The sequence below is a fragment of the Bufo gargarizans genome, chromosome 6 (assembly GCF_014858855.1).
Source record: "Bufo gargarizans isolate SCDJY-AF-19 chromosome 6, ASM1485885v1, whole genome shotgun sequence".
In the NCBI taxonomy this organism is placed as follows: Eukaryota; Metazoa; Chordata; class Amphibia; order Anura; family Bufonidae; genus Bufo; species Bufo gargarizans.
This window is the reverse complement of record NC_058085.1, coordinates 287874015-287887844: the sequence shown is the minus strand read 5'-3', so window position 1 is coordinate 287887844 and position 13830 is coordinate 287874015. Positions and strand designations below refer to the sequence as shown.

General features: G+C 40.7%; 1 protein-coding gene across 1 annotated transcript in view; it reads left to right on the top strand.

Annotated features, from left to right (window-relative positions):
• Nucleotides 1-9958, top strand: part of STOX1 (storkhead box 1) — a 47278-nt gene extending 37320 nt beyond the window's left edge. Inside the window, exons 2-4 of the mRNA XM_044300225.1 lie at nucleotides 1850-2002; nucleotides 5941-8239; nucleotides 9802-9958. Of these exons, the coding sequence (XP_044156160.1) occupies nucleotides 1850-2002; nucleotides 5941-8239; nucleotides 9802-9958 (2609 nt within the window). The remainder of the gene's footprint in view (nucleotides 1-1849; nucleotides 2003-5940; nucleotides 8240-9801) is intronic.
• Nucleotides 9959-13830: the final 3872 nt, after the last annotated feature.

The window sequence follows — 13830 nt, the reverse complement described above, 5'->3', positions numbered from 1 at the left end:
GCGTAATCTACCAGTCTCCCCTAGATGAGCTGCAGGCCTCCGCTGTCCTCACCTACAACATGGTGGACACCAGATCTGGCTTCGTCCTTTAGGTTGCAGATATATATATATTATTATTTTTCTTTTTTCCTGTTTAATGAAAGGAGTTTTTTTTAATGATAGATATATATAGTGTATCAACCGCACATGCTGTATTGAGGATATTAACAGTTGGAGCCCCATTGACCATGAGATTTGGGTGTCTACTTGGTGGTCCTTAAGAGAGAGGCATGTGTATGTTTAATCAGGCTACCAATTTTCTGCAATTTTTTGTACTCTGAATGGGACGCAGACCACCGTAAAACAGCCTGCGGGCTGCTGAGAGGCAGGCAGGGTATTCTTTGGAATTTTAATTCACTGCAGCTCCATTGCCAAAGAGGGTCTTTTCAAAAATATTTGAGAGGCTCGCTATTTAATTTACCCCAACTAAGTTTGTGAGTGATGGTCTATTTGATGTAGGACAGTGCCATAGTCCAAATTTTGTTTTTCTTACTTTGTGGGGACAATTCTATGGACTGAAAAGTCAAACCTGTAAAGAAAGCAAAAGAGGCGGATTGTTCTATGTAAAATCAACTTTATCTTGAGACTTGGGCATATTGGCATTCGCCATCTTCTAGAGGTAGAGCTGTCTGTGCTTTTAAGAGAACCTGTTGCCTCTCCTGACATGTCTAGTGTAGTAATTACTTGCACTCCACATGTAATCACCTTTCCGGAGCATCTATTCTTATCACTCTATGTTGTGCTATTCCTTTATTATTCCTTCTAGACGTTAGACAATGATTTACTAGTACTTTGCAGTGAAGGTCCAGGTGGGTGTTACCAGTTGAGTGCGTGTTCCTGCACAGTCTGACACTGACAGCACTGATTGTATAGTGTCAGACTGTGCAGGGACACCACCCCCAACTGGTAAAAACCCATCTGGACCTTCATTGCATGCTTCTAGCATTTCATTTATAATATCCAGCAGGAATAATAAAGCAATGGCACAACATAGAATCATACGGATAGATGCTCGGGGAACAGACCAATCAGATGTGACAGATCCCATTTAATGGGATTACCAGACAAGAAATATTCTGCATGTAGAGAAGCGGGACATAATGTTTGTACTGTGGCGAGAGATAATTTATAACTACACGACTAGTAAAACGTAGGTGAATATAATAAAGTTACAGGGCTATAACACCTCTAGGGGGTGCTGTTCATTTATGTTGTGACTATAGCCAAAAATTCTATGAAATATCTTTGCTCTAGAAGTTTTATTGGTAAAGGTCCATTCACACATGAATGGGTCCGCAATGCCGCATCCATTCCACAATTTAGCAGAACGGGTGCGGACCCATTAATTTCAATGGGGCGCAAAAGATGCAGACGGCCTACAGTGTTCTGTCCGCATCCGTAGTTCTGTTCCGTGGCCTGTAAATGTAAAAAAAAAAAAAAAGAGATCATGTCCCATTCTTTATATATATATATATATATATATATATATATATATATATATATATATATATATATATATATATATATATACATATACACATATAAGCACCGGCCATGTGCGGTCCCCAAAATGCGGAATGCACATGTCCGGTATCTGTGTTTTGCGGACCGCAAAACACTTAGGGTCGTGTGAATGTATCCTTAGATGAAGAATGATTTCTCTTAATCTATAGGATCCATTTGAGGATGACTGTCCTGAACGCTGTGTTTTGCATTGTACAGTCTTTTTGACATTGTTTTATGTCTATATCTTTGCATGATTTTATCTCGGTCTTTATTCTTTATATATTTTTTTTTTTCTATCTTGAAGGTGATGTGTCTCCAGTGCAGATGAATCCCGTATCTCAGTCTCAGTTCATTCCCCTGGCAGAAGTACTGTGCTGTGCTATATCTGATATGAATGCAGCCCAGATCCTAGTGACACAGGAATCCCTAATGGAGCAGCTGATAAAACATTACCCAGGTGCCGACCATTTGCTGTCTGTATTTAGAATGTGTAATCTATATCCGTGGCAATGTACTTGAGGCGGCGGCAGCCGAAGTAGTGTCTTCAGGACACATGCATGGATTTGGGGTACTTGCACATTACTGGGTATTTTATGCAGATTTTTTTTGCAGGGATTTCACTGTGTTTCCGCACCAAAATCTGTACTTTGATGTGTATAAATCTACACAAGCAATTAACACGCTGCAAATAAAAAAATCCACACCACCAATTTCCGCACGTGGGAGATGAGATTTTAAATAGGTCATAGTTTTATCTGGCACCAGGGGCGTTGCTAGGGTCCCAATACATATGTGCCCTAAACACACACACACAAGCTCGCCCTAGGACTAAAGACATATTTTACTTGCTGCATGGACACTAACAAACATTCAGCACTATATAAAACTCTCACATCCAGTACCTCCCAGCTGATGTCTCCTCTGATGTAGACGTTTTCTTTCCCCATCTTCTCCATTCTCCAGACAACTTCTTTCAACCGCATCTAGTCTCTGCAGAGTTTACCAGTCATCTTAGGTTCCTCACTTTTCTAATATCATCCTCCTCCCCACCCTGCTACCCCAACAGTATGAGGGTCCATTCACAAATCCGCAAAATGGGTCCTCATCCGTTCAGCAATTTTGCAGAACAGGTGCGGACCCATTTATTTTCAATGGGGCCAGAATGTGCTGTCCGCATCCGCAATTGCGGACAAGAAAAGGCATTTTCTATGAGAGTATCGGCGATGTGCGGTCCGCAAAATGCGGAACACACATTGCCGGTGTCCGTGTTTTGCGGATCCGCAAAACACATATGGACGTGTGAATGGACTCTTATCCTGATGCTCCCCAATGGCCCTAAATACTATACCCACAGAAATTATTATACTGCTATACAGATTAGTCCACCTATAGTAATATAAAAGTCCTACTTATAGCAATAATTCCCTCCCAGAGTGCCCTTCTTAGTAATACCCACCCCTACAATGCCCCCAATAATGATACTGCTCCCCAAAAGTGCCCCCTGTTAGTGATAGTGCCCTCCATATTGTGCCCAATAATAATGGCCACCATAGTGCACCCAAAAGTAATAATGCTCTCTATAATATTAATAAGGCCCCCCTGTAGTACTTATCCACCACTTCAGGGGCAGCTTGGTGCCTTGCAACGCTGGGGTCTTAGGTACGAATCCGACCAGGGACAACATCTGCGTGGGTTTCCTCTGGGTACTCCTGTTTCCTCCCACACTCCAAAGACAGACTGATAGGGACCTTAGATTGTGAGCCCCATTGTGAACAGTTGGATGATAATGTCTGTAAAGCGATGCGGAATATAGTAGCAATATATAAGTGCGTAAAATAAATAGTGTCCCCACTAGTTATAATGTTGGGGGCACCACAGGAGGGCATCACTGAGTTAGAGATTGTACAAGTGTCCGGTAAAACTACAAGAATACAAATAACATGTATAAGTATTAAGCATAGCGTAGCATGTACTATAACATTACATTAACACTGAAGCACATGGTAAAATGGCTGCCTGTACATGAGATGGCATGTCTGCTGGGCAGAACACATAATGCATCCTATAGTGCTCCCCTGTAGTTTAATGCCCTCCTGTGGTGCTGCCAATAGGTATAATACCCTCCTGTAGTGCACCAGTAGTAATAAGTCTCTCTTGTTCTGCCCCCCAATAGGTATAATACTCTCCTATAGTGCCCTAGAAGTTTTACTTATAGTGCTCCCCCCCCAACAGTTATAATGGGCCCCTATGTAAAATGACCTCTTCAGTGTCCCCAGTACTTGCAAAGGCCCCTGTAGTTATAACCAACCTCCCAGTGGCTCCAGCAGGTATAATGCCAACATTTAGTGCCCATAGCATTCACAAAGCCCCCACTGTGGACAAGATATAAATAAAATACTCACCTGACTTCCCACCGCCGGAGGTCCAAGTTGCAGGCTTCTGGATTCAGACAGGCATGTTGAAGTCACTGCGCCGTCTGTGTCTTGGCGCAGGCGTGCACGATGACATAATCACGCTTCCTGAGACCCGACACAGGCTGTTGCTTGGCAACTGCCCGCCCCGTTCTACAAGCAAGCAGCGACAGTAATTTAACTATCACCGCCCTTAGGTCAGCGAGGCAGTTGTATAGCTACCAGCCGTAACATTCGGGGCCCTGGACAAAACATCAGGGGCTCAAGCCCCGAATGTTTTGACCTAGCGACGCCCCTGGCTGGCACTGTGGATGTTCTGCATGGTAATCAGCACCCTGTGCATGTGACCTAGTGGTGTAATGTGTTATATACACCGGCCGGTTATCAGGCAAATTTCTTAGCACTTGGAATGGCAAGCGGCAGAGGAAGGCTACTTTAAAACTAGCGTTAATATTTTTCGGTATTGAGATCAGTCATAGGGTTTCAGTACTTGAAAAAAAAAAACGCTTCAGTTTTGTCCCCATTCATTGTCATAATACAACCGGGTCCGTTCATAACGGATGCAGACAGTTGTATTATCAGTAACTGAAGCATTTTTGCTGAACCCTGCCGGATCCAGCAAAAACGCCAGTGTGAAAGTAGCCTAGATGAAGAATTAAAACGAATTTTTCCAGCTACAGACTGCTCACCAGTGACTTGAAGAATATGTAAAACAGTTATACAGATTACAATCTCATACATTGTATTATTTAGGTTGCACTGATCCTGAGTGACTCCCTATGTCGTAGTGCAATGCTGCATTGAGAAGTTTGCCTGTTGGTATTGGAAACAGTTGACCGCTTGGTGATGGTCTCATCTCTAACATTGTAATAGAGTTTTTCTTTGCATTGCCCACATAACTTTAGATGATCCCCCTTTTTTTTTTTTTTTTTTTTCCTCTCTCTTTAGGGCTCCTAGGGCCTAACATGCAATCATTAGATTGCCACTTCTGTTGATCAATGGAAATAAATCCATTGACAAATAGAAGATTTAGTATATTGCAGTGTAGTGTTGCCACCTGCAGGCCCACATTGAAATATACCTGTGAAAGCCTTTGGAACCTCGGCAGGTTCCAACCTTTTTACAGCCAATGAATGGCTCCCCCGTTCACTGCGTGGGGGAGCCGTTCAAGGCCCAGAAGGGCAGCTCTTCCACATTTTGCGCTTTCAGATGTGACCACGGCTTTTGAGAGGTTTACAGCCTGCGATCACCGTTATTGCCAATTGCAGACATTAGACCCAGGTGTCTGCTGTATGAAACTTGGTGGCTATGGCACCTGCTGCACTTGTCAGCTGGACTTCTGCCGTACATGTTCAGCGGAGGTCCGGAAAGGGTTAAAGGGGTTGTCCCAGAATAACATGATCACATATCCACAATGCTGCACTTGGCCATCTTTGGCAGTCGCCTGCTCAACTGCTGCTTTGTTCAAATGGGGGACACGGTAACCCCATTCTTGTGATTTGTGGCGGTCCCAATGGGGAGACCCCATATATCAGACACTTATGACCTATATAGATAGGTGATAAGTTGTTGTTCTGGAACAACCACTTTAAAGGCATGTTCTGTGTTGGAGGCTTAGTTTGGGGCCTCCGTCGGAGATTTCATAAAAAATAGCATGACAAAAAAAAAGAAATGAGTCCTCCCAAACGGAAACCGCACGGCTCTCATTGTAGTCAGTGGGATCCATTTGGCTTAGTTCCTATCAGTTATGTGCCGAATCTAGCACCTTATGTTATTTGTTGTTCTGCTCCTATCATGATCGGAGCTCAATTTCAGGTGTACTATCCATGCAGTACACTAAATAATTAGGTTGGTCTGAGGTTGACTTTTTTGTATAGATTTTACCCGGCAACCAGCTGGTAAACTCAAAAGTCAAATTTCAATTATGGTGTATTTATTAAAATATGCATAATTATATGACCTGGTATATTTTTGCTTTTTATAGGTATAGCTACACCATCCCAGGAGATTCTGTATTCTACTCTTGGAACGCTCATCAAAGAAAGAAAAATATATCACACTGGAGAAGGCTACTTCATAGTGACTCCTCAGACTTACTTTATCACTAGAAAGCCCGTGTCACACAGTAAATATGGGGCAGCTGAGGATTCTTGCGTTTCTCCACCAGCCATCACTTATCTCGTCAGCATGGAGAGCTGTGCAGATCTGACAAAAGCTAATAATGTTCCTTCAGTATCACACTGCAGATCCTGCAGCTGCTTCTCTGAAAACTCCACCCATAATATACTAGGACAACAGTCCATCAATGAGGGTAATGGAAAAGAACACAAGTCAGTCAAAGATTCAAAGCCTTCTGTTCAAAATCAGGCAACATCCACATCCCGGGATCATCACACATGCATTAAAACTAAACCACAACATTTACAAAAAGAAAAATGCAATAAAAAATTTGGAATCGGTCTCTTTTGGCGCAATGTTGCCAAGAAAGAAAAATCCAAAAAAGAGTTGGTAAGCTTCGCAGCACAATTTCCACCCGAGGAATGGCCGGTTCGGGATGAAGATAATCTAGATAATATCCCTCGTGACATAGAACATGAAATAATTAAACGCATCAACCCTGTTTTAACTGTGGACAACTTGATGAAACATACATTGATGATGCAGAAAGCCGAGGAACAGAAAAAGTACTTCAGTAAAGGAACCTCAACAGAGATATTAAAAAACAAAAATGCACATAATCTTAAAGGAAGTAACAAAAAGAAAAACAATAGGTTATCAAAACATAACAAAAAAGTGCAATCTAACAAAGAAAAAAATAGGAAAGATCCAAGGTTGACCATGCAAGTAGAACTAGATGTGCCAAAGCAATTACAGCACCAGCCCACCGTGATAGATGACATAAGTGTTCCAGATGTATTCACTGCTGGTAACGAAGATGGTAACAAGCCTGATGTTATATACAAAAAGCAAATCTGTAATCCGTTTGAGAGTATCTCCTACAGAGATAACAACATCATCAGTGGATGCAAACCTATGAAAGAGGTTAAGAAATGCAGATCTGGTAAGGACAGGAAAAATATCTCACGGCCAAAGTCTCTAGACTGCTCAGGCTTGAATGTTGAGGCTGAAACCAGACTTCTAAAAGCTGAGAGGCCTGAAGAAGAATATTGTGAGGATCTGTATCATGATCAGATAGTGCCAGTAAATGAGAAAGATGATTTAAGAGAATACCCTCCTAGTTACCCTCAATGCAGTACTTTGAGGATAGACGATAAGTTTAAACACATTAAAGAACACTGCTCCGCACTAGGTGTATCAGGTGAAGATGGAAGTCCAGTTTTTGGTGACAATCAAACAAAGGTATTGGTAAAATCAGAAAGGACTTGGGAACATGAAGTAGGGAATCCTTATTCAGCTGTGTCGTATTGCAACAAGGTGACCTCAATCAATGAATCATTACAACATGCACAAACAAGCCTTGGTAGAAGTATAAATTCTTCAAAAAGTTTTGGTAGATCAAATGTTGGTGCATTAGAGAAAAATGAGCCAGAATCCCATGTATGTTATTCCGCAAGTGAAATGAACAGTAAAGAATTACCAAAATACACAATATTTTCCAGTTCTCACAATCAGGAGCTTGTTGAGGAAGATCAGATGTTTTATAAGAAGGAGGACAACGATGCCTCAAGTTCCTTCTACTTTGAAGGCGATACTGATGAACATATTGGAACGTGTCAGAGCCTTGAAATGTGCAAGCAAAATAGGAATCATAATTTGTATGATCTACATGAAGAAAGCCATGCTGCACTAGAGACAACTCCAAGTCACTGGGACCCAACTAGGCAATCAGTACATCAGTTTTCTTCAACCAGCCATCACCAAGAAGACTATACGTCATCTGTCTTCTCTTCTGACAGTTCTCAAAGTTATAGTAGACCTGCTCTACATGTTAAAGGAAGTTCTTGTCAGCCATTGTCTCAGTATGTTCTGCACCATCAAGAAGTTGATGTGGATACTGCTGAATGTATTCAACCTGAGCTTTGTGAAGGAAGTATATTTGATTACTGCAATTCCAGTGACTGTAACTCTATGGCAGAGACTGTCCAGACATCCATTAAAGGAAGTGAGGAGAAACCAGTGAATAACTCAGGACAACACTCAGTAGAAGGAAGAACATGTTATCAGCACACCTTGAAGTTATTTAACCCAAAGAATAATCCATTGGAAGCTAACCAAAATGAAAACCATAGTACCACAGGAGACAGTGGAATTGAATCTCCACGGTAAGATATAAACCTCTCTCTCTTCCATAACATTTTAAGTTATTGTAACTTATTTGTAATAGTATCTTCAAAGTGGTGAACACAGACAAGTACTTACTAGCATTATGGCACATGATGTACAAGTGGGCTTTAGCCATATACCGACCTAAGATACCATCAAACTGGTTTGAGTTAATGGTAACCACCAGTGTATATACAATATTGGAGGATATACTAAAACAGAATGACAATAAGAACACATTTTTGGCAGACCAAATGTTACCAGCCAACAGTAAAAATTATTGGGGTTAGTTATCCTCTTCTACTAGACTAAATTGTAGGTTTTAAATGCTAAGGACAACCTTGGAACCATTTGTTAAATTTATTATATTTAGGGCCCAAAACTTTATGTAAGGTTTTTTTAAATTGCAAAATGTTGCACCTTTTGGTTTCTGCAGCTTCCATGTTTTACACTACATAGCCAGCTGCAGAAAGCCGTTTTTTTGTGATAAATCTGCCCGGTTATCCTCTCCCTCTCTGACCACCTGATCTTTTAAATTAATACCTAAATCCGTTTTGGGCATAATTCAACTTACCGGTTTAACTTTTATTTGGTTATAAATTAGCATAGATGTACCACAGGATGGCTTTCTGCAGTGTAAAAGGGTATTCCTATAGACTCTTAGCTGCAGGTCCCACCTTGCTATTCACTTTTATGGAAGTTACAGCTTGGCTGTTAATGAAGTGAATGGAGAGAAATGTTCATATGTGCAGCCGCCTCTCTATTTATTCTCCATCTGGATGCGATGGACTGCTGACGTCACACCAGACAAGGCAAGGTTTGAGGAAGCAAATACAACAAAGTAATGTCCCCAGTACTTCATAAAACAGTTTTTATTGATTTATCTTCATAAAAAACAAGCTGCATTACAGTCCGTTTTGCTTACACTTTTCAAACTATTTTTGCTGTGAATAAGAGCTCAGAAAATGCTCAAAACGCTTAAGCCACTGTATTGCACCTTATTTTTATGGTTTTCTCATAAAAAAAAACAGTTTTATGAAGCGCTAGAGATGTCACTTCAATTTTGTATTTGGTGCCACTGATAACTGGCCTCCATGCACTGGATGTTTGGAGACTGTCATGAGATGAAAGTGAAGATAAGGTGGTGAGCACCCAGCTTGTCAAGGTTTGAGGATCCCCTGTTTTGGAGATGTGGGTCCGAGAGGTCGGACCCACATCTTGAATATATGATTCTAGATGTATAGACCGTGTGGGACAGATCCATAATAACATGCCATAGCTATGAGCCCCCTCTATTACCGTACTATGGTCTTGTGTAGGACTCTATGCTGCCAGACATGGCCCATGTCATGTGCAGAATATTACAACCCAAAGTTTGTATTCTTCCTGCTGCTAAAAGCTTCACTAGATTAAGTGGTTATGGAGAGTTTTTCATACATTTTTATTTAACTCCCATGGGTCCGGGTGGATTTGGAGACAATACTTGGGAGAAAGGGATGTGAAGTCTTGATGTTCTGGAATAAATGTGTTCTTACATTGTGTTCTTTTTCTTTTCCCTTAGAACTCGGATAAGTCTAGCATCTAATAATTCTGTTATTTTTGAGAAGCTAAAGAAAAGGACATTTCTACAGAACCTAGAAGTCAATGGTGGGAACAAGAATGAAGGACTGCTTAATTCTAGCTCCCTAATGCAGTTGACCCCTGCTATGAATGTGTAGATCAAATGCCCCATTTGTATTTTCCAACAGTGATTCAAATGTACTCAAAAATTACTGCATCCACCTATGTCTGCATGTAGGATAATTATGACCGTCACCTCATTATCATTTTTTTTTTTTTTTTTTAAACCTTGAAGTGCCTGAATTACAAAGTAATATTTTTCAGTTCATAGAGCCTATAGAAACTACCTATGGCCTCTTTCACACAAACAATACTGATTGTGTCTGGATCTGTTCAGGGAAAAATTGATGGTTTTGCATGCAAGAATCCTTTTTTTTTTCATACGTTTTTCACTTGCGTGAAGAAAAACAGAATAACGCTCAACATCTATCAACCATCACTAAAAAACATATTGCATCTGGATACCTTCTGTTTTCACGCAAGCCTCATTCATTTCTATAGGGCTAGGGTGCGTGAAAAGAGGTTGGTGTCAGCTGCATGGTTTCCAAAGGGTGTCCATAGTTTTGACAGGGAAAACTGTGCATTTGAATTTTGTGGATATTGCTCCTAATGGAGGTGCAGATGTGAAAAAACCTAGAGCATAAGAGAGCTACCTGGCAACCTTAAGGGTATATGCACACAACAGTATAGTTTACGTGGAATCTGCACGGTTTTCCCTGTGTTCCCCTGTATTAGGGAGAATTCACACGAACATGTTTTTCTTCTTCAGTGTCCGTTCCGCAATTTTGGCGGACAATGCACGGACCCATTCATTTCTATAGGTCCGCGAAAATTGCGGGATGCCTTTTATTCTCATCCGTGTGCTGTCCGTTCCGTGTGTCCGTTCTTTTTTTTTTTTAGAACATGTCCTATACTTGGCCGCAAATCGTGGTCCGTGGCCTCATAGAAAGTCATTGGGTCCGTGAAAAACTGATCGCAAAAAACAGATGCATTTCTGTGTGCTGACCCCTGTGTTCATGGAGCGTCCCCATCACCATAGGAACGCCTCCATACTAGAATGTACTGTCGGATTTGAGAATTACATTGAAATCGCAATGCGATTAATATAACTTAAAGTAATCGCATTGCGATTTCAACTTAGAGTTGGGTTTCTAATGGGTCAGCTTGCTAGAATTAACAAAGTTAACGAATATGGAATATAGCAGTGCTAAGTTGAAATCGCAATGCGATTACTTCAAGTTATATTAAATCGCATTGCGATTTTAACTTGGCACTGCTATATTCCATATTCGTATTAATTCTAGCAAGCTGACCCATTAGAAACACAGCTCTAAGTTGAAATCGCAATGCGATTAATATAACTTTAAAGTAATCGCATTGCGATTTCAACTTAGACCTGGTTTACTATGGTTGGCTTGGTAGAATTAGCGATGATGAGGAATGGACATTTAATTTTAGCCCTTCCGTTTTTTTTGCGGACCGTGAAAAGCGGATGACACACGGAAGCACCACGTCCGTATTACGGAACACACGGATCCGTGATTTACGGACTGCAAAACCAACACGGTCGTGTGAATGGTCCCTTATGCTGGGAAAACTTAAGCATAAGTCGCACTGTGTGCATATACCATAAAGGGGGTTTTCAGTCCAACAGTATTGATGCTATATCTTCAAGATATGTAATTAATATCAGAGTGATGGCGGTATAACACACTGCACCTTTTTCCCCGATCACCTATGGCGTGCAGCCGCCAGAGCGACCTTTATAATTTAACACCTATCCCCAAGATAGGTTATAAATATTGGATCCTGGGTGGTTTGACTGCAGGAATCCCCTGCGAATCAGAGAATGAGTCCCTCTCTGAATGGAGCTGTAGGGCTCATTTTGGTCCACAGGTCTATTCAGTTCTATGGGGCTGACTGAGCGAGTGAATGGAGCGGTGGACTGACATACACAGTACCACTCGATTTTATGGAGTCGACTATGACCCTTTATTCTCAGGATTCTAGTGGTGGGGGACCCATCGGTCGGACCCCTGTGATCCAATATTTATTTTTTGTGGGATAACCCCTTTGAATTCTAGAGCAGGGATGCCCAACCTGCAGCCCTCCAACTGTTGCAAAACTACAACTCCCAGCATACCCAGACAGCCTGCAGCTATCAGGGCATGTTGGGAGTTGTAGTTTTGCAACAGCTGGAGGGCCGGAGGTTGTAGAATCCCTGTTCTAGAGCAGATTTAGCAGATGTATCGCACATATGCCTTCTGAAGTGAAAGATCATATGCCTCTAGAAGAATCTGTCCCATGCTGCCTCTTAGGCTACATGCACACGACAGTTGTTTTTCTCTGCGTCCGTTCTGTTTTTTTTTTTTTTCGCTGATCGGTTGGTTACCCATGCATTTCTATGGAGCCGTTAAAATTGCGGTGTAGTCAACCATTTATTTTCCGCATCCGCTGTCCGTGTTTCCTGTCCGCAAAAAAAGGATTTCATACCCTATTCTTGTCCGCAATAAACGTTTTGCGGACCCATTGAAGTCAATGGGTCCGCAAAAAAATGCGAATGACCAACAGAAGCCATCTGTATGTCATCATTTATTTTTTTTTTTTGCGGCCGGTTGCTGGGAAACCTGTATATATTAAATTTCAAGAATTACAGCCTTCAGTTTTTTTGGGCGGACCGCAAAAAAAAAAAAAAACTGAAGACGCACTAAAACACAACCTACAAAATTTGCAGACAAACGGAACGATTGTGGATGTAAAAAAAAAACAGGAACGCGGATCCGCTATTTGCAGACTGCAAAAAACAACATTTGCATGTAGCCTTACTTGTAGCCAAAGCCGCAAAATCTTTCAGCCTTTGGCTGCATTTAGATAGCCGTGACTCGGGTACATTTAACATCCTTATTATAGCCACGATACTATCACGCAACACATATGCAAAAGTGACCGCGTTACAGCTGTCTGAATGGCGCCTTTCTGTGACTATTGCTGTTGGGTGAAATCAGTGGGGCTTGCAATAAATGTTATTTTCCCAAGTGCCTTTATATTGAATCTATGGTGGTAGTTCAATGTGGTCAGCTAAAAATGCACCATGACTTGAATCCAAATGCTACATACCACTGCCACTTTCTAAGAATTTGATATCTATTTTTTTTTTTTGTAGTAAAAAATAGTTTTGGCTCCATCATAGAGAAACATAACTGAAATATTAGCCATATATTTTATTATGCATGACTCCAAGGATTTATTACTGAACTTTATAATGAAAATTGTATTTATATTTTTTTTAAATGTAAATTCAGACCGTTTTTTCTTTAGTTTCAGGTTTAAAGGTCATGTAAATTTAATGTAAATCTGTAAAATATAATTCTTTTTGTAATACTGGTTTTAATCTTTAATACTGTATTAATGACTGAAAGATTAAAGTAACACAGGAAATACTGTCATGATACATAATCTGTAGTTGCCTCAATTGTACATTTCAATAATATATATATATTTTATTATTATATATATTTTTTCTTCTTTCAATCCAGAAAAGGGTAGAAAACCCCAATATTTAGTCAACAAAAATGCTTAGTGGTTTGCAAACAGATGAGTGTGTTATTTTGCCACAAAGTGACAAGTAATTTTCCACCTTTTTTTGATCCAAAATTCTGTCAACTAATTTCTTACTATATCTTTTATTAATTGTATGATGCAGAGCTCAAATATATTGCAGTATATTTTAAAGCATAACTTGAAGCTGACACTAGAGGGAGCTTACTGCATTAAACATTGAGCTCAACAACCACAGAGTATACCATGTGCTCCACCTAGTGGTGGCAATGAAAAGCACTTAACAGGTAGTTTGCATAATTAGTACTTTTTCTCCAGAATGAAGCAACAGATCACGAAGTGAAAGGCATCATTACATTCAGATGAGCTAGCCCTACAAGGCATCAGTTTCCTGGTGACAGATTTCTTGTGG